General features: G+C 38.7%; 1 protein-coding gene across 1 annotated transcript in view; it reads left to right on the top strand.

Annotated features, from left to right (window-relative positions):
* Nucleotides 1-292: 292 nt before the first annotated feature.
* The window catches only part of SLC25A36 (solute carrier family 25 (pyrimidine nucleotide carrier), member 36), a 36,113-nt gene continuing 11,551 nt past the window's right edge, over nucleotides 293-24,854 (top strand). Inside the window, exons 1-4 of the mRNA XM_010858201.1 lie at nucleotides 293-572; nucleotides 13,422-13,586; nucleotides 18,588-18,665; nucleotides 20,771-20,871. Coding sequence (XP_010856503.1) covers nucleotides 532-572; nucleotides 13,422-13,586; nucleotides 18,588-18,665; nucleotides 20,771-20,871 — 385 coding nt within the window. The 5' untranslated portion in view covers nucleotides 293-531. The remainder of the gene's footprint in view (nucleotides 573-13,421; nucleotides 13,587-18,587; nucleotides 18,666-20,770; nucleotides 20,872-24,854) is intronic.

Below are 24,854 nucleotides of genomic sequence, written 5' to 3'. Positions count from 1 at the left end.
ACCAGGAACCCAGACCGGGAGCCGGGGGATCGAGGAGCTCGAATCCGCTAGGCTGCTCGGGTCGAGACCGCGTCGGGCGCAGCCCTCGGAACAAACGCTGGAGGTGCGAGGACACCGGGACCTACTACCCTCTGTGCACGCGCTCTGGCCCCGCCTCCCGGCCCCTTTCATTGAGAAACGCCTTAGCGATCACGTGAAAGAGGCATGCCGGCTGCGTGACGTCATGCAGCGCGGACCAATGGTAGCTTCTGTTTATGTCGGGGGGGCGGTGGTCGGAATATTCTTTCCCACTTCACTGCCGCCGCGCTGCCCTCTAGCGCGGGTGGTGAGCGCTGAGCGGGAGCGGGAGGCGGCCCGGCTGCAGCGCTACGGGGAGGGCCGCGCCGGCTCCTTCTGCAGCCGCGTCTCCGTCAGCTCCCCTCGCCGTCAGTGGGGCGCCGTGCTGCTCCAGGCCGGGGCGGAAGCTGTGGCCTTCGCGGGCGGCCGGATCCGCGTCCCGCCTCAGCGCCCGGAGGACATGCGGCAGAGAGAATGAGCCAGAGGGACACGCTGGTGCATCTGTTTGCCGGAGGGTACGTTGCAGCCGGGGCTTGCGGACTGTGGCTGAGGGCTCCGGGCTGAGGCCGAGGGCCGTGGCCTGAGACTCAGGCTAAAAGGGTGAGGGGGATGCGGCCCGGAAGCGCAGGGGTGAGGGGACTGGAGCTGGGAGCCGAAGAAGCCCAGAGGGCTGAGGCCCAGGCGGGGAGGGTGGGAGGGCGAAGCCGGCTGGACGTCAGGCTTTGGGCCCGCGGAGCCAGAGCGAGGCCTGGGGAGTGGCTGGCGGCGCTGGGGTCCACATAGGCCCAGTCCACTCGCCGCGGCCTAGCGGGCGTCGGGGATGCGCGGCCGCGGGAGGACAGCAGCTGCAGGCCTCGCGTAGGTTGCCCGGCCTGGTCGGGGGCGGAAAGTGCGGAGGCCGAGGACAAAATGGGCGCCGCACCTCCTCCTTCTTCCCTCCCTGGCGCGCGGGCTGCGGCGGGGCCTCACGTAGCTCACGCCCCTCCTCGGACCTCGCGCGGCTGATTTCCGGGCCCTAGTCAGTCCCGGTGAGTCGTCCTGGGGCTTCCGGCTCTAGCGGGAAAGCTTTGGGGTTCGGTTGCTCGCAGTAGCTGTATGTTTCGAGCTCAGAAAATTTCCTTCCTGAGCTTTTCCAGGTTGCGAGGTGCTGTCTCAAAGCGACAGTGCGTCCGGGGTCAGATTCTTTTCCTGAAAATCAACCCTCTTGCACATCCACTGCTTTTCGTCCGCTTAAAGAAGAAAAGTGGGGGTAGGGGAGAGGTCAGAAGCTTTGACAATGGTTACTGTTTGTACAAGGTTAAGACTAAAAGTCTTCGTTCCTTGTTTGCCAGCCTGAGTACTACAGATCTTTTGTTCAGCCAATTTAGTCTCCTTTTTTAGGTTGTTTTTTCCAAATTTGGGGAGGCATAGCAATTTTAAATTTAGGAGTTACTTCTTTTTTGCAGGGTCATAGTCTTATCAAAAATGGATACAACGAATTATGCTGAGGTTCTTTTCTGCCTTTGTGACCATATAAAGTCGCATCCCCTCAAAGCATGCAGTTTGTTTCTAAATCAGCTACTTTAAGAATATTAAACTAATACATACGCGGTTCTGTTCGCAGTGGCTTCGTTGGAGTTAGACGTGTGGACTCTATCGCCAGTGATGACCATGCTTTCCTTAGCTTAGCACGTTAACTCAACAAACACTGTACACCGCTTGTGGACCAGGCACTGTTGTGAGATTAAAGTAGTTTTCATTTAGTTTGCGAGACTAAGTTTTGGCAGGGTTTGCTTTCTATATTATATGTTTACCAGTAATCTTGGCAAATTAAATCATTTTTAAACCCATTAGCCATGTAGGTATTCTTGTAAAGATGTCTTGTGCAAATAATCGGGTTCCCTTCTGTAATTAGATCATAAGGTAATTCATGAAAGTTAGACACATCTACTTCTGGCCACTATTTTAATCTGAATGAGAAATGGACAAACTCTTTGATCTCAGTTGCTTCATCTCTAAAATGAGGACGTTGAGACCGTTTCTAAGGCCCTGATCTAGGTCCTAAAATTTTTAATGCTCTACATATTGTTAAGTTTTGTTTAAAGTGTGCTCAGTCACATCCGACTCTTTGTGAACCTATGGACGGTAGCCCTCCAGGCTCCTCTGTTCATGGGATTTTCCAGGCAAGAATACTGGAGTGGGTTGCTGTTTCTTCCTCGAGGGGATTTTCCCCACCCAGGGATTGACCCCTCATCTCCTGCTTTGTCAGGCAGAGTCTTAACCACCGAGTCACCTGGGCAGCCTTGTTAAAAATAGGGCATATTTATTTGCAATGTTAGCTTGATTGCACTAACTTCCCAGTTTGGGACCCCCTCTGCCTGTCCATACTCCAGTATTTGGCCTGGAGAATTCCATGGTCTGTATAGTCCATGGGGGTCACAAAGAGTCGGATACGACTAAGCAACTTTGACTTTTCAATAGCCCCCAAAAAAGAACTTAGCATGTGCAGGTTATTTAGAGTTTTAAATGAAGTATTTGTTTATAGTACCTGACATAAGATAGATATAAATTCTTCCTTTGCATCCTGTATCCATTATATGTTTATATGTAGTTGCATAAGTTATTTCAGTAAAATTTGGCTTATCTTTCTTAGAGAAACGTTAGAACTAGGAAGGATGGTAAAGATCATCTGACTTAGCTCCTTCAAAATATGGGGAAATAGCAAGGTATAAAAAATGTGCTTATCCAACATCAAACAACTTTTCATACATGTTTAGTGAAAGGTAAATAATCTCTAAGGAACCTTCCAGCTCTGTCTTAAATGAAATCAGTGCTGTGGAATGTTCTGAAAATCTGTATGCTAAGCATTGTAGAAATGCAAATTGACTTGTGGGTAACATTGTTCTTGGTTGAAGATGTCTGGATGGTTCACCTGGTAAATAATCTGCCTGCCATTGCAGGAAACATGTTCCATCCCTGGGTCGGGATGATCCCCTGGAGGAGCAAATGGCAGCCTTCTCCAGGATTCTTAGCTGGAGGATCCCGTGAACAGAGGAGCCTAGTGGTCTGCAGTCCCTAGGGTGGCAAAGAGTTGGACACACCTGAGCATGCACACACATGGTACATCTCAAGTCGTGTATTTAGTCGATCATTTCTTGGACGTTCTTTATAGAAAACTAGATTTCATTTTTTTATCGTGATAGAATTATGTAAATTAAGAGTTAGGGAAATTTATTTTTTCCTTTAATAATAACCAGATAGAGAAAAGGAATTCTTTTTATTAGCTATTGTGCAAGAACCAAAAACCTTTCACAGTCACATTTAATCATTAGACAAAAATCATTTTAAGATAGAGCCTTTGAATTGTTTTCTTGATGATTATAATAGTATTTATTCAAATATGTGTTTGCATCTTAGATTTTTTAGGAGCCTTGTAGTGATCTTATTAAATCAGAAAATTGTAAAACATTCTAGCACTGGAGAAGGCAATGGCAACCCACTCCAGTGTTCTTGCCTGGAGAATCCCAGGGACGGGAGCCTGGTGGGCTGCCGTCTGTGGGGTCGCACAGAGTCGGACACGACTGACGTGACTTAGCAGCAGCAGCAGCACTGGACCTTGGGTCTGAGTGACAGCCTCACATGTGTAACTCGTGCTTTCTTTAACACACCCTTTGGTCCCATTAAGTTTTTGTCAGGGTTAATATTCAGAGTCAGGTCATCGGTTAGGTTGATTGTATTAACGGAGGCCGCTCATGACAGCCTGCAAAAAGGATGTAAATACAATTTTATTTTAGCTATACTTTTAATAACAGTGTTTGTGTATGAAGATTTAAGCAGTATGTTTTTACATTCTTTGATAGATCTACATTGTTTACTTGTGTGGCAGTTGGGGGGTTTTTCTATTTGAGAGAGAGATTGCCTCAAATGGGAGGAATAAATCTCCCAACTTAGGTGGATGAATTTTTTTCCTGTGTAGCTCCTATGACAGTGAGAGCTTAAAATATACAGTGGGCAATCTCAGGCTATCTAAGATTGTTTCTTTTTATATCCTGGAATTAACCCAGTCATTTATTAAGCCGTTTATTAAACCATTTATTTTTCATTTATTCAGTAAGAATCTCCAGTGGGTGTCAGATATCTTGTTTCTGCAGAAATTTTGTCATAATATTTGTTAAATGACTTCACCTGTTTCCTTGTACGATCTGGGCAGAAGTAGAATACTTAAAAGTATAATTAATGTGCTTTATATACAGTTTACTTTGTCTACATTTTTGCTTAGCCTTAATTTTCATGATTTTTACAACTTTTTCTCCTTAAAAATACATTCTTTAATTCTGCCTAATAGATCGTAAGACTAAGGTAAGTTGCTTATCCTGATGTAGAATATTCTTGAAGAAACTTATATTCCTGTAAGGAGATTATTGTGGTATAGCATTGTAGGTCAGGAACCCCTGGGAGTTCCCAAGAACTTTTAGTGGTCTGAGATGTTAAAGCTCTTCTCATAAAAATATTAACACAGTATTGCCTTTTCACTGTTGATGTTTGGACCTCTGGTGCAAAAGCAGTGATGCCTTAGCATGCGTCAAGGCAGCATCCCCAGACTGTCCTGGTGGTCACTAGCACTTGCACTTTAAAAACACAGGTTCACTTAAGAATGTTTTTGAAACAGTAAAAATTAGTTTTAAATCTTGACGCTTGTGTATACAACTTCATTTTATATTCTGCGTGAGAAAATGGGAAACATGAATAAAGTACTTCTGCAATTTTTGCAGCCTCAAACTGAACTAGCCTCTTTTTTCATGAGAACCACTCAACTGTGACTATTCAGTCTTGAATATTTGGCAAATACTTTCTCAAAAAAAAAATGAAAGAAGTGGGCCTGTTGCTTCGAGGAAAACCACTGGTAGCATTTGTTGCCATGTGATAAAATCGGAGATTTCAAACACTAATTGGAACTTTGGAAATCTTGAGTAGATAGGGAATATAATTTTTAAGATATTGTATAATAAAATGTATCAGCATTTGAAAGACCTGTATAATCCAGTGAACCAGTATTTTTTAAATGACCAATACATGATGTTATAGAGTAATACATAGGTAAAGGAGTCAGAACAGAACATAAAGCAATGGATTTTAATGTAACAAAGTGAAAGTTTATTGGTGTAGTCCAGATTCCATATTGCAGCTAATTTCAAGAGCCTACCACATGTCCAATTTTAATGTAATATTGAAAAATGCCCACAATTATCTGAAAAGAGGGGATTGAATTGTTATGCTAAGTAAATTATATCATTAATTAAAAGGTTTCAGTGCCATGGTTGAGGAAAAAATGGAGCAGGATAAAAGGGAATAATGGGGGTGGGCTACACTGTAGCTCCAAGTAGGGAGTCTTGGTGGAGTCCTAACTGAGAAGGTGACTTTTGAACAAAGACCTGGAGGGCAGAGAGTTAACTATTTAGGTAGACCAGGCAGTGAAAAGGCCCTTGGGTAAGTATAGCCAAAGTAATAGAGCCGTATTAGGCCATTTGGCTTTTTTTCCTGAGATGGGAAGAGTCACTGCAGGAGTTCTCAAGGCTGACTCTGGTCGCCATGCACAGAGTAGACTGTACCATGGGGCAAGGCCAGAGGTGAGGAAGTGATGTGGCTGTTGAAATAATCAAAATGAGGGGCAGCAGTTCTTCAAAGAAGGTTGTAGTCTATGTGACATGTGAAGAAAAATTAGTAACTGCAAGATTTTTAGTTTGGGTACCTGAAGGGGAAGAAATTATTGTTAATTGAAATGGGCGAGATTGCAGATGGAATAGGGCTGGAGTGGAGGAAGATAAGTATATAGTTCCGTTTAAGATGTAAGTTTGAACAGGATGCATGTATTAGGCGAGCCCAGAAAGGAGGTCTGGACTAGAAACACATATTTAGTAATTAATGGTATATAGATGGTGACATGAGCTTACATGATGTCACTAAGGGACATAGGGCGAAAGAGAGGACCTCTGGAAATTTCAGCAAAACAAATCAGAACAAGAGGAACCAGCAAAGTAGACCACAAAAATGACCACAAAAATGTGCTCTGAAAGTCAAATGAAGAAACAAATAAAAGTCAAATGAAGAAACAAATATATACAATATTAGGAAAGAGTGGCTGATTAGTTGTCCTATGTTATTGTCTGTTACGATGAGTTCTGAGAGTTCTTAATTACTGAATTTAACAGTTGTGGAGACCTTTGGTTACTGTGATTAGCAGTTTTCAAGGCAGAGCTGGGAGTGGAAATCTGATGGAAGTGGGAGAGAAATTAGACAGTAAATGGAATTTTGAGATTTGTTGCTGGGGGGAGCAAAGAAACAAAGCAATAATGGGGGGAGGGAGTTGTTATTTTTACTAGACTTATCTCATACCCTCAGTATATTTTGCTTCTATAGTGAATTTTAATCCTGATATCATTGTTTTTCCATATTTATCTAAGTTGTTGGTTAACGTCTTTTTTTTTTTAATGTTATTAGTGCTTTGATTTTGCTTTAGCATTTTGAAAAAGCCTAGCTTGTTAATTTTTTTCCTGCATGAGAAACACTACAGATACCCACCCCCACCAAGTACCATTATTCTCAACCACATCTCACATCTGTCTGACTTTTCATAAGTTATTCTGTCAAGTATATAGAATATGTCTTTCATTCTTCAAGAATTTGTATCTTGCTCAAACATTAAAGCTTCAGAACAAGTACCTCTACAAATATATTATCAGAGAAAACAGTTTCAGTTAAGACTTACTAGAATTTCAAAGACAGGCTACATTTTTGTGATTGCAAAATTCTGACATTTGAATGAGTCTTTTTCTTAGACATATTTCTTAATTTGACTAATGTCCTAATTAGGAAATTACAAGGGAGTGTTACCTACAGCAGAGATAACAAAATATTTTAACCTATTCACTTTGCTTTCAAAGCTAAACACTGCAGTTGTTTAACAAAATAGGTTTGCTTAGTGTTAACAAATATATTTCTAAAGTACCTATTGTATATATGTACATACATATAAATATGTGTGTGTGCCTACACATCAATATTGTGGACCCAAGCAGAATAGACTTTGTCCATTTATGAATTACCTTGCCTAGTAAAAGCAAGTGTCCTGATCTATACATGCTCAGAAGGTCAAAATCAAACATGTATGTGTAACAACCACAGTCTTAAATCCCATTGCTTTTTCATGACCCATCCTTTCCTTGGGGCTTCCCTGGTGGCTCACACAGTAAAGAATCTTCCTGTAGTACAAGAGACCTGGGTTCGACCCCTGGGTTGGAAAGATCCCCTAGAGAAGGGAATGGCAACCCACTACAATATTCTTGCCTGGAGAATTCCATGGACAGAGAAGCCTGGTAGGCTGCAGTCCATGAAAGAGTCAGACATGACTGAGCAACTAACACTTTCACTTTTCATCCTTTCCTAAGCAGAAACATGGGACACCAGTTAGATTCCTCCACAGATATGTCTAGTAAAAGTCTCTAAACCCAGGGAAACTGAATCTAGTGATTCAGGCCCTTGAGGCTGTCCTGATGATGGCGTTCTGCATATGCACTGACCCTAGGGATTTATGACTCTTGGCATCTTGGCTGAAACTGATAAGCTTGTTACTCATGTTAGTGAATAATTTCTTTTTCCCTTTCCCTGTCTTCCCCCAGCCTCTCAAGTTTCTGATTCCTGTGTTGCTGTAACTTGGGTGTAGTACTTTAAGGCCCTCAGAGGCCTTTCTCTTTCTTAAAGACCCATTTTCCCAGATTTTTTGTGTGTTTTGTTTTTTAACCAGTTTCTTGGTTACATTGTGCCTAGCTTCAAGGGGGAAAACAATTCCATTCTAAACAGCTTTTAGCCTTTGCTTTACTCTCAAGGGATCTGTAGGCTCTTGAGTAGTTAGAACGTCTGACATGTCAAAATTTTTATCTTCATTATATACTATAAACAAGTAGAAGCAACAGTGGAAAGTTCTGAGACATTTACACTCCCAAATTACCATAGGCTAAAAATGTGTCTACAATCCAGTAAATTCCTGGGGTGACTTGATTTACTTATTGTATAATTTCTCAAACATCATGAAAATAGAATAGTTTTAAACATCTTGTAAAGATGTTTATTGATAACCAGTATAATATTATATATGAAATGAGTCGCCAGTCCAGGTTCGATGCATGATATTGGATGCTTGGGGCTGGTGCACTGGGACGACCCAGAGGGATGGTATGGGGAGGGAGAGGGGAGGAGGGTTCAGGACGGGGAACACGTGTATACCTGTGGCGGATTCATGTTGATACATGGCAAAACCAATACAATATTGTAAAGTTAAAAAATAAAATTAAATTTAAAAAAATATTCTCTAAAATCAATTCATAGTTACATGGTAAGCTCTCACCAAGCAGCCTTGCCCTCATATGTTCTAAAGGTGTGACATTTGCCTTTGAAACTTTAAAATGTGCATTGATCCAAGGATTCATAGTTCTAAGAGAATGTAGTTGAAGTTTTTTAACTTGGATATAACAAAGGTATAGTTACATTTAAGTTTTACTTGCTTAGAAACTACCCTTGCTAGATTTTTGACGTTGCAGAATAACTATATGCTCTTTTGCTGTCAAAGTTGGCTATTCTCTCTTTGGAATTGTTTACTAGTCAAACCTTTTAAAGCAAATGTTTGAGACACTTTGAATTATAACAGTAAAGCCTCCAACTTAGTACTTTCATTAGTAGCAAATTACATTGGTGACACCTTGCAATCTTAACTCAATGGCCACATCACTGAACCACAGGGACTCAGGACCAGTTAGAAGATTAGACATGAAATGAGGCTCTGCTTTAAGGCACTGCAGTGGAGATGGTCAGGGGAAATATGAAAGGAAGTTTAGAATGTAGACCATGTGAGACGTGAAGATAGTCAGTTATCAGAAAGCCTCTGTGTCCCTTTAACTCCCTTTGAACTGATGCTTGTCCTCCAAAACCACAGGAGCATGCTTGATGTGTTAAATTCTAAGAATTAGAGCAGAGGTCAGTGTGGTCAGAGCAGAGTGAGAAGGGAAATAGATGCGATTGTGTAAGGTCTTATAGACCATTGTGAGGACTTTGGCTTTTGGTCTGAATGACTTAGGAAGTCTTTGAAAAGACTTGATCTGACTCAAGATTTCAATGCAGTCACTTTAGAGTATACATCGGAGGGAGTGGGGCAGGGGTAGAAGCAGAGAGACACTAATTAAAAGGTTGCTCCAGTAACCTCAGTACAATATTGTGCTTAGACCAGGGTGGAAATGGTGAGAGGTAGGTCATGATTGCAAATTTATTGTTGAGTTCTGAGTCATAGACATTTGCACAAACACACCATTTTTCATGGAGTCCATTGAGCCCCAGAAACGTCAACCACACTCTCCAGTTAAAAAAACCCTTGCTGTTTTTAAAGGACACTTACTGCTGAAATTTTGATTAAAAAATTATTTGAAAATAAAGATGTATACATGAGGTTTTTAAAAAGGCTGCTGAAAGATCATGAAAACCAACATTTCCCTGCTGCCTTACCCCATGTCTCCCTCCCAGTGGGAACTTCTTATTTTATCTGTTTAATCCTTAGGTTTAGAATTCTAGAATAATTTACCTTCTGCAGTTGTTGCGAAATCTGATGGGATTATGGCTTCTTTATGTATGTGATCTTTTGTTCTTTCTAGAAGTCTATGCTTCTACCCTTGCCCCACTCTCTCCAATGTATACTCAGTATTTTGAGAGATTGCAGTATTGTAACTTGACATGAGTCTTTTGGATGCATTGTACCTGTTAAACCTGAACTCAGAGTTTGAGTTCATTTCTTCAGAGAATTAGGCTTCTGCTCCTGGAAACAATTTTACCCACTGTAGGTGGGGGAGGGAGAGAATACAACCTGGGTATCCCACTTTGCTTCATTACCTGTCAGCGTTCAATTCTTTGCCTTATCTCCATCTTGAGTACTTGGTGCTCTTGGTCTTTAGACCTCTAAGGGGTCACAGTCGGAGAAGGCAATGGCATCCCACTCCAGTACTTTTGCCTAGAAAATCCCATGGACGGAGGAGCCTGATAGGCTGCAGTCCATGGGGTCGCTAGAGTCGGACACGACTGAGCGACTTCACTTTCGCTTTTCCCTTTCATGCATTGGAGAAGGAAATGGCAACCCACTCCAGTGTTTTTGCCTGGAGAATCCCAGGGACGGGGAGCCTGGTGGGCTGCCATTTATGGGGTCGCACAGAGTCGGACACGACTGAAGTGACTTAGCAGCAGCAGCAAGGGGTCACAGCAGGGCAAAACTGTTACTACTCTTTGGTATTTCCTTCTGCGGGCCTTTCTTCCTCTTTGCCAAGACAGTTAATCCTTCCCATTTGCTTCATTGCTTGAAACCTTCCTCCTCTCTCTGTCTTTGTGGCGTTTTCCTTTAGACAGTGGCTGCTAAGTCACTTCAGTCGTGTCCGACTCTGTGCGACCCCATAGACACCAGCCCACCAGGCTCCCGTCCCTGGGATTCTCCAGGCAAGAACACTGGAGTGGGTTGCCATTTCCTCCTCCAATGTGAAGTCGCTCAGTCGTGTTGGACTCTTAGCGACCCCATGGACTGCAGCCTACCAGGCTCCACCGCCCATGGGATTTTCCAGGCAAGAGTACTGCAGTGGTGTGCCATTGCCTTCTCTGTTAGACAGTGGAGAGGAGCTAAATCTAATGTAGTTATTCCTGTTTTCACAGAATAGGGATTTTAAATGTTCGTCAACAGCAATAGTTTTGTTCTCTACATCAATTAATGATGATTTCAGTGTACAAAATAATTACTTTAAAATAACTTAAAGCAGCGAGAGAAACACTGGAGTATTACTCTTGTACTGCATACCTATTGCATTTTATAATGTAAAACTCCTTCAGGACAGTTCAAGTGTTTGTGTGTATACCCACTTACACTTCACCCCCAGCTCTGTACAGTTCAGATCCTCGTGTATTTTATTTATTGAGGGTTTTTTTTTAAGGGATCATACTGTATATGTCTAGTTTGTGATCTGGCCCATTAGTAATAGTTCTGTTAAAAACAAATTTAATTGCTGGTATCTGTAATTGACACTGACAAATTTTTTTTTTTTTTGATTTATGTAACTTTATTGGGGAAAAAATCAGATACTGGCAGAACTATTAGTTGATCACTCATCCATTGATCCATTGCATCATTTATTCAGTGCTTTATTAAACTGTATTGGAAGATAGATTAATCTACTAATATCTCCAAGCCTCCTAACAACTTAAATGAAGGTTACAAAATGTTTGAGACCCTATTTTGGAAGAGTCGGACATGACTGAGCAACCAGCACTTTCACTTCACTTTTCTTTGGAGCACAAAAGGCTGTTTGACTTCCAATTTCCATTCTCTGTAGAAGAACAGGTCACTCCTTTGTTGACATGCATAAAATAATATCACATTTTCAGTTCTACTGATGCTATAAATTCAATAGTAGTTTTCCAGCCACATCAGTTATGAACATAAAGTATATTATGTAACCTCAAATCTTTTTAACCATGGAAGGCTTAAATAAGAATGGATGTTCTTAGAATAATGCTGCTTCCTTTGATTTGACAACTCAGCATCCATCTCAAGGAGAGGTAAGAAGGCCTTCCTCGGTAATCAGTGCAAAGAAATAGAGGAAATCAATAGAATGGGAAAGACTAGAGATCTCTCCAGGAAAATTAGAGATACCAAGGGAACATTTCATGCAAAGATGGGCTCGATAAAGGACAGAAATGGTATGGACCTAGCAGAAGCAGAAGATATTAAGAAGAGGTGGCAAGAATACACAGAAGAACTATACAAAAAAGATCTTCATGACTCAGATAATCACGATGGTGTGATCACTCACCTAGAGCCAGACATCCTGGAATGTGAAGTCAAGTGGGCTTTAGGAACAATCACTACGAACAAAGCTAGTATAAGTGATGAAATTCCAATTGAGCTATTTCAAATCCTGTAAGATGATGCTGCAGAAGGTTTCTGCTGGTCATAAGGAGCAGTCATGACCATGAAGGATTTTAGTACTTTTCTGGATATAAGGATGGAGAAGGCAATGGCAAGCCACTCCAGTACTCTTGCCTAGAAAATCCCATGGATGGAGGAGCCTGGTAGGCTGTAGTCCATGGGGTCGCCACGAGTCGGTTGTGACTGAGCGACTTCACTTTCACTTTTCACTTTCACGCAATGGAGAAGGAAATGGCAACCCACTCCAGTGTTCTTGCCTGGAGAATCCCAGGGATGGCAGAGCTTGGTGGGCTGCTGTCTGTGGGGTCGCACAGAGTCGGACACAACTGAAGCGACTTAGCAGCAGCAGCAGATATAAGGACATCCAAGAATTGGGTTCATAAAATCAGCTCCTAGAAATATCTATCTGAAGACCTGTTCTGCCAGTTTTTCGCCAAGCACAGAGTGCCTCATTTCTGCTCTCCACCCTGAACTCCTTTCAGGGAGTATTGAAAATCAGCAGCTGCAGCAGCACATTATTTAATCCTTGTAGAGGTAGATGGCAAGGGTCAGTTTGTAGTTGACAGGGTCCCCTCGTGGCCATAAATTCAACCACACTTTGGGAGGTATTTTATGACCATTTTGTCCCGTGGTGCTAGGAAGGCATTCCTAGATCTGGCAGAGATTTCGCTCATAGGCCACTTGGTGTGCTGTGACTTGACTGGGTCTTTTCAACAGTAACCAAAGGACTCTGTACCACCTGTTTTACTAATCTGTTATGATCCAGGGGGAAATGTCCTCTTATCTTCATGTATCTAGAGTTAGGATCATAACTCATAAAATTATATTTTTGTCAGATACTCAGTCACACATTTGGTAATGCAAGAAACAATAATCTTGTAAAATAGCTAGCAGTATTATTAAAATCGTAAGAATTAAGCCAAGATCTTGCACTCGGTGCGGCCCAATACATCCTCAGGTTGTCAAGACTATTTCTTGAGTATTGAAAGATAGGGTAGGAGTTTGATAAATAGGATATATCTCACATAATTGTCTCAGTTTTAACACAAGTACTATCTGGACAAGGAATACTAAATAAACCCTTATAACCATATTTAAAGCTGTGATGTGATATACCAATACATTTTAACAGTAGCACCCACTGTTTGGACTCTTCAGCTAATTTTTCTTGCTAGGTAGATAATAAACTGTTACTTTTAGCTTCTAAATGTTTCTGTGCAAATACATGAAACATGTAAAAAATTATTTAGTCTCCTAAATACAGAAATTGTAGATTTTAGTACCTTCTCAAAGCCCCAGTTGCTCATTTTATTTCACAGCTCTGTGCATGTGTACTAATTTATGAATTAAGTAGAGTTTTGTTCTTTGTACTTTCTTGTAGATGTGGTGGTACAGTGGGAGCTATTCTGACATGTCCACTGGAAGTTGTGAAAACACGGCTGCAATCATCTTCTGTGACACTTTATATCTCTGAAGTTCAGCTGAGCACCATGGCTGGAGCCAGTGTCAATCGAGTAGTGTCTCCTGGACCGCTCCATTGTCTAAAGTGAGAGCACAATATTCATTAATTTGTGTTGTTGTTGATTTACCTTAATGATAGCCTTGTTGTCTTATTTATATTCTGCCATGTTTAAAAAGGTTTTACAGGCTTAATGACAATTACTCTCACCTGTTCAGTAGAAACAGCGATCCCTAATGGAGAGAAAAAGCAAATTGGATAATATAAAATGTAATATTATTTCCAAATTATGTACATTTAAAATATTTTTTACATTTATCCATTTGATTTATTTTCTAAAGATACATTTCAGAAAGATATCAAAATAAACTCATACTTTGCATTTATTTTGTTTTGAATTATGAATTCTAAAACAGTTTAGTTTTTGAAATGTGATAATGTTTAATACTAATTCTTGTGTGTGTGTTTTTAATTTTCAAAGTACTCACACATCAGATCAGATCAGATCAGTCACTTAGTCGTGTCCGACTCTTTGCAACCTCATGAATTGCAGCACGCCAGGCCTCCCTGTCCATGACCAACTCCTGGAGTTCACTCAGACTCACGTCCATCGAGTCAGTGATGCCATCCAGCCATCTCACCCTCTGTCGTCCCCTTCTCCTGCCCCCAATCCCTCCCAGCATCAGAGTCTTTTCCAATGAGTCAACTCTTCGCATGAGGTGGCCAAAGTACTAGAGTTTCAGCTTTAGCATCATTCCTTCCAAAGAAATCCCAGGGCTGATCTCCTTTAGAATGGACTGGTTGGATCTCCTTGCAGTCCAAGAGACTCTCAAGAGTCTTCTCCAACACCACAGCTCAAAAGCATCAATTCTTCGGCACTCAGCCTTCTTCACAGTCCAACTCTCACTTCCATACGTGACCACTGGAAAAACCATAGCCTTGACTAGACGAACCTTTGTTGGCAAAGTAATGTCTCTGCTTTTGAATATGCTATCTAGGTTGGTCATAACTTTCCTTCCAAGGAGTAAACGTCTTAATTTCATGGCTGCAGTCACCATCTGTAGTGATTTTGGAGCCCAGAAAAATAAAGTCTAACACTGTTTCCACTGTTTCCCCATCTATTTCCCATTAATGACAGTCTGATTTTTAAACAGCCTAAATATAGCCAAGATTTAAAGCAGATTTTAAAATGTAATTTAGTGTTTAGCATTTCTTGGTGGTTTGAAAAAGATGTGTTTTACATTCTGTCATACTTGATTATATTACAAATTAGGTTTGAAATTTCAGAACTGTTGAAAATGGGGGACTTGCCTGGTGGTCCAGTGCCACAAGACTCTGTGCACCCCAAGCACAGGCCCCGGGTTTGATCCCTGGTCAGGGAACTGGATCTCACATGCCACAACCAAGACCCAGTGCAGCCAAATAAATAAGTAAAAAAAATTTTTTTTTTTTAACTATTGAAATTGGATTTTACATGTTTGAACTTAAGTGTTTAACTGAATGGGCTTCCAGGGTGGTTCAGTGGTAGACAATCTATCTGCCAATGCAGGAGACGTGGGTTTGATCCCTGGGTTGGGAAGATTCCCTGGAGAAGGAAATAGCAACCCACTCCCATATTCTTGCCTGGGAAATCCCATGGACAGAGGACTGTGGTGGGCTACAGTCCATGGGGTTACAAAGAATTGGACCCAGCTTAATGACCAAGCACAAGCATGGGTAACTCAAGGCCTGTGTGTCTGTCTTATCGGCTCACTTGGGACATAATCTGTTTGAACTTAGTACAGTAGTGTTTATTTTGTGGTAGCAAGTAAACTCATACTTTGTGTTTACTTTCACTACTAAAAGGTTTCATCACTTTTCAAACTTAGCTAAATACTTGAGTAGGCAGAATAAAATTGTTAACAATTTCAGGTTAACATTGCCATAGTTACAGATAAATACTTCTATGTGGTTAATGATAATCTTTTAATACCATGATTTTGACATTACCGCTGACTTCCTCTTCTTAAAATTCTTCCTTTGACCTTTTTGACAGTACTATATTTTTTTATTTCATTTTTCAGTGGTTTTGCCTTCTCTGACTTTCCTCAGAGGAACTAATAGGAATCCCTCTGGTTTCTGTTTTAATTTCTCAGTTTTTCAGGAACTGTAACCCACCACGCTCCTCCATCCATGGCATTTCCCAGGCAAGAATACTAGAGTGGGTTGCCATTTCCTTCTCCAGAGGATCTTTTCCAACCCAGGGATCAAGGCCAAGTCTCTTGCATCATCTGCATTGGCAGGTGGATTCTTTACGATTAGTGCCGCCTAGGACTCCCCCACGTACAAAGTCAGTTTAATGTTTCACCTATCATCAGTACCCAGATGACTTCCAAGTCTGCATTTTCTTGCCTTAACCTCTCTTCGTATTCCCATATTTTCCCCAATCAATCTGTTTTGTGGCTTCTTCCTTTTTTCCCATCATCTCTATTCAGAGATAATTTACATATTAGAAAATTCACCCATTTAAGGTGTATAGTTTAGTTGTTCTTAGTATATTATATTCACAGAGTTTGCATTCACAGAGTTGTATATTCACATCACCACATTCTAAATTTAGAATATACTCATCATCACCACAAAAAGAAACCCTTTCCTGTTAGCAGTTACTCCTGTTTTCTCTTTTTCCTCGCCACCCCCCGCTCCACCCCCCGCCCTAGGCAACAACTACTAATCTATTTTCTGTCATTAAGGACTTGCATATTCAAGGAATTTTATGTAAATGAGATTATGTAATATGTGGTCTTTTGTGCCTGATTTCTTTCACTCAGCCTGTTGTCAAAGTTCATCTATGCTGTAGCAAGCATCTCTTTATTGCCAAATGCTGTGTTGTGTGGGTATGTACTACATGTATTTATCCTCCCATCAGTTGATGAACATTTGCATTGTCTCCCCTTTGGGAGTATTGTGAATAATGTCATTATAGAAACCTGTTTTCTTGTTCATGTTTTCTTTTTTGGGGGGATATATACGTGCTGCGATTCATGGGGTTGCAAAGAGTCAGACACGACTGAGCGACTGAACTGAACTGAATATTGTATTAGGAGTAGAATTGCTGGGTCATTTTAACACTTTGGGGAACTGCCAAACCATTTTCCAGAATGGATGCATCATTTTACATTCCCACCACCAATGAATGAGGTTTCTAATTCCTTGCCAAAATATAAAATAAAAATTCTCACCAGCCTTTGTTTTACTCCATCTGTTTTTATGTAACCATCCTAGTGGGTATGAAGTGTTTCATGGCTTCTAAACCAGGTATTTTGGGAATTCCCCCTTAGGTTCTGTTAGTTTCTTAGGGACTCGTGGATGAACTTCCAGAGATCTATAAATTAGGTTGAAATTGTGTGCAATATTGTGAGTGTTTGCAAATGTTTGTTTATTTTAAAGGACAGTTACCTTTCTTAACTTCTCAAAAGAATTTATCACAGAAGGGAGTAGCAGACACTGAAATTTATTAAATGTGTTCTACAATTTGTCATTCTTAATTCTGCTTCTGTCTAACCTAGTTTTATCTAAAGTGTTCTGTATCACCTATATCAGTCATCTGGCAGCATGGTAAAAATGCAAGTTGCTAAGCACTGTCCTGTACCTATTGAATCAGAATACTTTGAGGGTGTAATCTAAGAAATTTTAATTCTGAACAAATGCTCCAATAATAATGATAATATTGAGGTTTATCAAGTGTTTAAGCCTGGTACTCTTTTAAGCTCTTTTTTTTTTAATTAACTTGGGTTTCCCAGGTGGTGCTAGTGGTAAAGAACCCGCCTGCCAGTGCAGGAGACATAAGAGATCTGGGTTTGATCCTTGGGATGGGAAGGTCCCCTGGAGAAGGGCATGGCAACCCACTCCAGTATTCTTGCCTGGAGAATCCCGTGAACAGACAAGCCTGGCGGGCTACAGTTCATAGCATCACACAGAGTCGGACACAACTGAAGCGACTTAGCACATAGCACACATTCCTCATAGTAACCACCACCCTACCTCCCCCCTGAAAATATTGTTTTTCTGTTTACTGTTGATGAAAAGCAAGAATAAGAGAAAGGTCATTACTTTATGTTTCACAACTAGTCAGTTACCAGAATTGGGCCTTATATTAAGGCCCCACAATTCAGACCCTTAATTATGCATTATGCTCAACTGCCTTTCAAGCAATCATTCTTAAGCATATAGATGCTTCAGAACCACTGGCCTAGTCTGTTAACTCTGAGTTAAAATACCTACACTTCATCAATCTATGTTTCTTACCTCCACATCTCATTTAATAACTCACCTTCAGAAAGCCTTCTATAACTTGGACATGCCTCTCTGTTCCTCTCCCTGCTGAGCCTGTGTTTAGTATTTACTTATTAATATGCTCTGTTAAATTACTTACTTCAGCCTAATTCTTTTTTCCACAAATGGACAGCAGATTTCTCAGTGGCAGGGTCCTTACCATCTTTTCTATCTCCTCACTGTGTTTAGTTTTTACACGATAACTATTCAGTAAATGTTAACTGATTAGAGGGAGAAAGAGTAGCAGACTAACCATTTTAGTACCCTAAAGAATGTAAGGGTACTAACATTAGTAGATTAATTAGTAAATTACTAGTAGATTAGTACTATATTAGTAGGTATTTGCCGTTTCACTAAAATGGTTGGATAACATACTGCTGCAGTGGGATAGCGTTCAGTATCAAGGGATCTCCAATACTAGGAAGCAACTGCATTTCTGATTGGGAATTGAAGTTGCTGGTAAAGATAGTAAAATGGAGGAGATTAAAGAAAAGAGTAGCATGATCATATGAAAATGTAGAAATCTATATCGATGATTATGTCTCTGAAACTTTCAGGAAAGAATCTGAATGGAGTTTCACTAGTAAATCTGTTATCAGTCTTTATTATATGCTTTGTCAAGGAAAGCACGTTTTCATAAGTGAGGTGAGGAGTACTGACGAGCAGTTATAACATAGTACAAACATAGGAGATTTAGACTTTTATATGTTCTGTATAAATAAAGTACCACACTTTGAAGGACATTCCTTTCTAAATAATATTTTTCTCTTTCAGGGTGATCTTGGAAAAAGAAGGGCCTCGTTCCCTATTTAGAGGATTAGGCCCCAATTTGGTGGGGGTGGCCCCTTCCAGGTAAAAAAATACATTTAAGTTAATTCAGTTGCGGCAGTCAAGTTTAACGAGAGGAGATGCTGACGAGAAGTCAAGATGATAAGGATGGAGCACTGTGACAGATGGATGTCAGTAACCATCCAAAAGGATGGGCAGATTGTATCATGTGGAGTGTGAGGACTTCAGTGGTCATTGTCATGTATGAGATTGTCATGAAGCAGTCTTTGCACCAAGTCAAAAAAACCAAAAAGGCCTTAATATTTTGTCTTTTTTCTCTGATACCTGTTTATCTTAGGTTGAGTTTTTCCATGATAGAACACAGCAGAGTTCACATTCAGAAAATGTGTACCCAGGTCTCTGTATCCAAACAGTGTAGCAGAACCAGATCCCATTATTCATGGGATTTCAACTTCTTGTGGGCTCTTTCTTTTTAAAACCTGATCCAAAATTCATTCTTATTGTGAGGTCTAAAAAAATGTGTAGCGTAAAGCTTGACACATCACCTTAAACACATCCCCTCTCACCCAGCGTACCTTTCTACACACAGTTAGTCTGCCCTGCCCATAGATAGATAGCTATGGTAAAAGTCTGGTTTAAAGTCTTCCTTTATTTTTTTCTGGCTAATTGTGTACATGAAAAGCACAGTATATATGTTTATTATCATTTATATAAATTGAATCGTATTGAACTATTTCACCAAATTTGTCTTGAAGCTTTTTCCATGAAAATAGCTGAGTTTTTTAAAACTTGTATAGTGTGATTGACCCCCTTATTTGTAAACCTTTAGATTTATTTCCAGATTCTTGCTGTTAAAAACAATGGTTTTGGAAACATAGCTGTGCCTTTATCTGTGAGTACTTAAGCAAATATTTTTCTTTAGGATAGTTACCTAAAAGTAGAATTTCTGGACAGAAGGGCATATGAACATTTAAAGTTAGCGAATATTGCTCAGATCCCTATGAAAAGGCATGCCATCCTTTTATTCTCAAGTAGGGAATTAGTTGTTCTTTATCCACATATTACAAATGTTGGCAACTCTCCATGTATTTTAATACTTGCCAAATAGACTAGCCATGATTTTCACTGTTTTAATATATGTTTTATTTTGGTGCTTTCATGTCCTCCTCCTCGTAACTGTTTTTCATTTGTATCTCTCTTCTGTGAATTACATATGCATATTCCTTGCCCGTTTTCTCATGAGGGTGCTTTTTTTCTTATTCATATCTAGTAATGCAGTGTTTATTCCTCTTACTACTTTGATATCATTCAGTGTATCCTTTTTTTTTATGAAATAGAGTATTTCATCTTCAGTTTTATTGACTTCCGTATTTTCTTAAGCACATTAAAGAAACACAACAGTGACATTTGCCCCATTTTTACTTGTTTACTCTTTCCCTTCTTAGACAGAGAATCAGGATTGTTGGAAAATAACAAGATATTTGATACAGCAGCAAGTAACTCAATGCCCGGAAGGCTATGAACAGTGAGGAGGTAGTTGAATGCGTAAAGTCACAATAAGTTAGCAGGGAAAATATTTACAAATTTAATTAAGTGTTTACAAATGTTAGAATACCTGATATGACCCAGTGTGACTGATTTCTTTTGCAGTTGTTCTGTCGGTTTAGGGATGCTGTAAACTACTCTCTGTGTAGCATAGATTGTTATGTAGCTCAATGTGTCAAAATTGTTGAACATTCACTTTGATTATTTGTCAGTTCTGCCTTCCTCTCTTCAAGAACAACATAAAATACCCATATCACATCTACTTAGGTGTATTTAACTTACCGTTAGTGCTGCATAGGCCTTTCAGCCTATTCATGTGTTTTCTGATCATCAAAGTCTTATACAAACAGTTTTTGTTTCAGTCAGTTGCTGTTAAAATATTGGGATATGAGCATCTGTTTGAGAATGCTTTACATTTAAGTTTATCTTTAACGAGTCAATACAAAAAATACTTTATGGTCTTCTTTAAAAATATGTAGATATTACATGAAAATGTAAATAATAACTTAAGATTATGTTTTTAGATTTCTGGATTTTGAAATAATAAAGATCAATTTATATGCCATTTAAATCTTATGAATTAAGCAACATGCTTATTGACAAAACTTAAATCTTTATTTTAGAGCCATATACTTTGCTGCTTATTCAAACTGCAAGGAAAAGTTGAATGGTTTATTTGATCCTGATTCTACCCAGGTACACATGATTTCAGCTGCAATGGCAGGTATGAATACATGATATTAAAAAACAAAATTTTCTGATACCTAGAGACTTAATATTGCTTTTTGATGAATTTAACCTTGTAAAGTTAAGGCAGTGTGCTTTCATTGATTCACATCTGCAAGCATGATTTTTACATTTTTTAGTATACCATAAATTTGATTAAATAGTATATGTAAAATCTGTTGTCAGTTGGCATTTATGTATTTAGAAGTTTGTAATACGTGCAGGTAATATAATATTTACATTGTCTTGTGTAGTTTGTGATCACTTTTAACTGTTTTAAGAATCCAACCATAATTATACTTAAAATTACAGAGCTGTAATTTACTCTTTTCTCCTCAATTTCTGTTAGTGCCTTTTCCTTTTTTGCTGCATGTTTTGGCTTCTGTCTGAAATGTGCCGGCAGTTCTTGGTAAAGTATTCATTTTGTCCTGTGCTCAAATGCTGAAATTTTTGCGAGTGGTGTATTACTGATAACTCCGTTGTTATAATGTATGTATTAAAAAATATGTTTAGCATTTCACATAAATCACAGTAAGATAGCACTGAAAATGTAGCTGTGCACCAGATGTGTGTGCAAGCTTGCTCTAGAAATGTTTCCAGGAACTCTTTCATCATCATTCATGAGAATATGATTGTGAATTAAAACAGCTAGTCCTGGACCTCTGCACTGCCATTAAAGATAAGCTGGGAGATTGGTTTGACCAATGTGGTTCTGAAATCATTTGCTGCCATGCATGTTAGACAAAGCCATGACCTTTATTTCTCATCAGAAAATTCTCTATAGTTCTGAGATTTGTCACATATTTAATCATGCCTCACATTTCTAAATTATGCTGTGACTTTATAAAGCAAATTATAACTACCTTTTTCAACTATTGATTGAGAAATTGAATGTCAGGTGTTTGATAATGAGTTAACTATTTTCTGTTTAGAAATAAATTGGATCCATTTCAACCACATAATTAATGAACTAAGTGTAAGTTTGAAATACTAATTTCCAAGAGGTCAATAGCCATACAATCTAGTACATACCTTACAAATTATTTTTATGGCTTTTTATATTTAGTTTATTGTTGACTGACTCACAGAGTTTTAAAACTGGAAAGTAAAGCTTTAAAGATCAAGATGGTGAAATACTCTTTACCAAAGAAAAGAAATCTTAGGCAAGTTAGGTAGTTTATGTGACTCTCCATTACCGTATTCTTAGAATGAGTGGGTTGCTCTACATAGGTTAAATTTTGAGAATCAGTTCTTTAATACCACAGAGATCATCTAGTTACAGTTAGATTTTTTTAATGTATTTTGATAAATGTTGGATATGAATATATATGATTTTTCCCTCCAAATTTGAGTCTATAAAGTTAGTGGCTAATTTCAAACTATATAACCACTATGTTAGGGTCTTTAAGAATATATTTCTGGATTATCAGTGTTCATGTTTTTGTTTTTTTAACCCCAGAAAATTGTAAAGAAATGTTAATCTTTCTTTTTTGAAAGACTTGATGCCAAGAAAGTAGGTAAGCAATTATTTTAAGTTGAGGATAGTTGTTAATATATTGAGTATTGCAAATTTAGGGTTTCAGAAAACCAATTCCCACTGGAACATCTTTCATTAGACTATCTCATCAAAATTTATTACTGTATTTGTATCATATTGCAAAGATTTTCAGTGGAATTGCCATTTTGTACTTTTTCTCAAATGTGTACAAATATTAACTTGTAGTTCTGTTTTATCTATGTGTTGATACTATTTCCCAACTTGAATTTCTTGCATTTTGGTAAATTGAAAGACTTACATTGTTCAGAGAATATTGTACTATACACTTGTGTAATTTGAAAATACTTCTTCCATTTGTTTGCAGTTAGATTTTTTCTGAGAATTACACCTTCAGAGCTTCTTTGCACCTGTTCATGAGCAATAATATTTAGCTTTGCAGTTTTTATAGGTAGCTACATGGTTGGTGAAACTGAATGGTCCCGTGCAGACTTGTTAAGGTAGCCTTTGGCCCCCTTCACTCTTGTAATAATGTAGACTGGTTTTTCTTCAGGATCATTTTTAGAGGTCTTCAAAATATGAACTTGGGGTGCAAAGTGCTTAGAGGCAGCCATTTGAAAATTTGTTTTCTTACTATTCAAAAAAATGCTAACCTTGTCACTTTAGTATCAAAAATGTACCACTGTTGATAATGCCTGCAAGATTTTGCCACATCACATAGTATATGCCTTAAGGGTTTAGTAATCATGTACATAATTTTTATTCCAAGTAACCTCTTGGTTAAGTTGCCTTTTGCATTCTATTCATAGAAATTGAATACTAAGCCTATTTAATTTAAAGGACAGTTTATTTAAAGGCTGTCTTATTTTCATTTGTTTTAGTGTTTCAAGGAAATAATGTAAGAATTTGTAAACTCTCAACTTGAGCTATAAATTTTCATGCATTAAAAATTTTTTTCTAGTTGTGAGGCTACTTAATCAGGTTAAGTAATAGTAACTTTGTTTTACTACCTTCCCCCCTCACCCCACATATGACCTTTGGCAGACTAAATATATCTTAATCATCAAGGGTATTTATTTTCTTTAGGGTCTTTGTGTGTTTTTGTTTAAATGAGTTTGCATATCCCTCTGTATACACCTACACAAAGATGTGTATACAGAAAGAATAGTATTAAATTTTTTTCTTCTGTAGTAACTCCCAATCTTCCAAAGTTTTTATCTGGGTTATATATACTTTTATATACAACAGTATAGATTTAAAAGAAATGAATTCTGATTTTTATTGGATAATATATTTACACAGTAATTGCTTAATTTTTTAAATACCAATAATGTAATCATTTAACATTTCCTAGATACTAGTGGGTTTTATTTGTTTGTGTTAATAGTGTTCAAGGTACATTTTCTATTTGACTTAAAGCTTAATGTTAAATTTTTACTCATTAAATAGAAATTTTGTTTTACATTATAAAATATTTTTTAAAATAATTTATCCCTGGCAGTTTATTCAGCTAGATGGATGGTTAGATGTTTTGTGTGTTTTCATGTAAACATTCTTCCTGTTTTTTGTTTCGTAGAGCACAAGAAACTGAATACAAAATATTTCATAAAAATGGATGTGCAATATTACTGATCATAGTACAGAAAGTGAAAGGTACTATTGTAGCCACCTATATGTTACATTTTTTAAAAATTATAGTTATAAAATGAAGTTCCTTGAATTTTCTATTTTTTTAATTTTTACTTATTTTTTTTTAATTTAATTTAAATATTTTTTGGCCATGCTGTGTGGCTTACAGAATCTTGATTCCCTGACCAGGGATCAGAGCTGGGCCCATGGCAGTGAAAGTGCCAAGTCCTAACCACTGGACTGCCAGGAACTCCTCTGGGTTTTTTGTTGTTGTGGTTTTTAGATTTACCAAATAAGCTGATTGTTAAAAAACAGAAAATTTTGTGATTTCAGCTCTGAGCATGGTAAATACTAATGGTAGGAAAATGGGATATGACAGTCTGCTCTGAATATTTTCTTAGATTTCCACTTTGACAAGGTTAGCATTTTTTCATTAAGGCAGAATTGATCTTCTTTTGGGTAAGTATTTAGACTCTCAAAACTGCTACAGATGGCAGAATTTTCAGTACTCGGTACTTTAAAAACAAAAAAATTATGGCCCATTCTGATATTCCTTTTTCTTTTTTAACTTAAAATTTTCAAAAGTTAGATCTCACAGTAAATATTTCTCAAATCCTTCCAATGGGATTCATTTTGTACACGTGTTTCTGATGAGGTCACTGCTTGTTGTTATGATACAGAAAAGCCTGTGTCTATTTTAGGCATTTACTGTACATTTCTCCCGAGAAAAGAGTGAGATCGTGTCATCTCATGCTCCCCATCCGCAGGTCACTTCCTGTAGAAATATGGACTAACTTAAACCTCGTGAGTACTGATCTGAGCATCTCTTGCAGCCTCTAGTTATAAGAAACACACCC

Source organism: Bison bison, unplaced genomic scaffold (assembly GCF_000754665.1).
Source record: "Bison bison bison isolate TAMUID 2011002044 unplaced genomic scaffold, Bison_UMD1.0 scf7180017864384, whole genome shotgun sequence".
Lineage (NCBI taxonomy): Eukaryota > Metazoa > Chordata > Mammalia > Artiodactyla > Bovidae > Bison > Bison bison.
The sequence above is the reverse complement of the archived record's forward strand: the minus strand, read 5'-3'. Positions and strand labels throughout refer to the sequence as shown.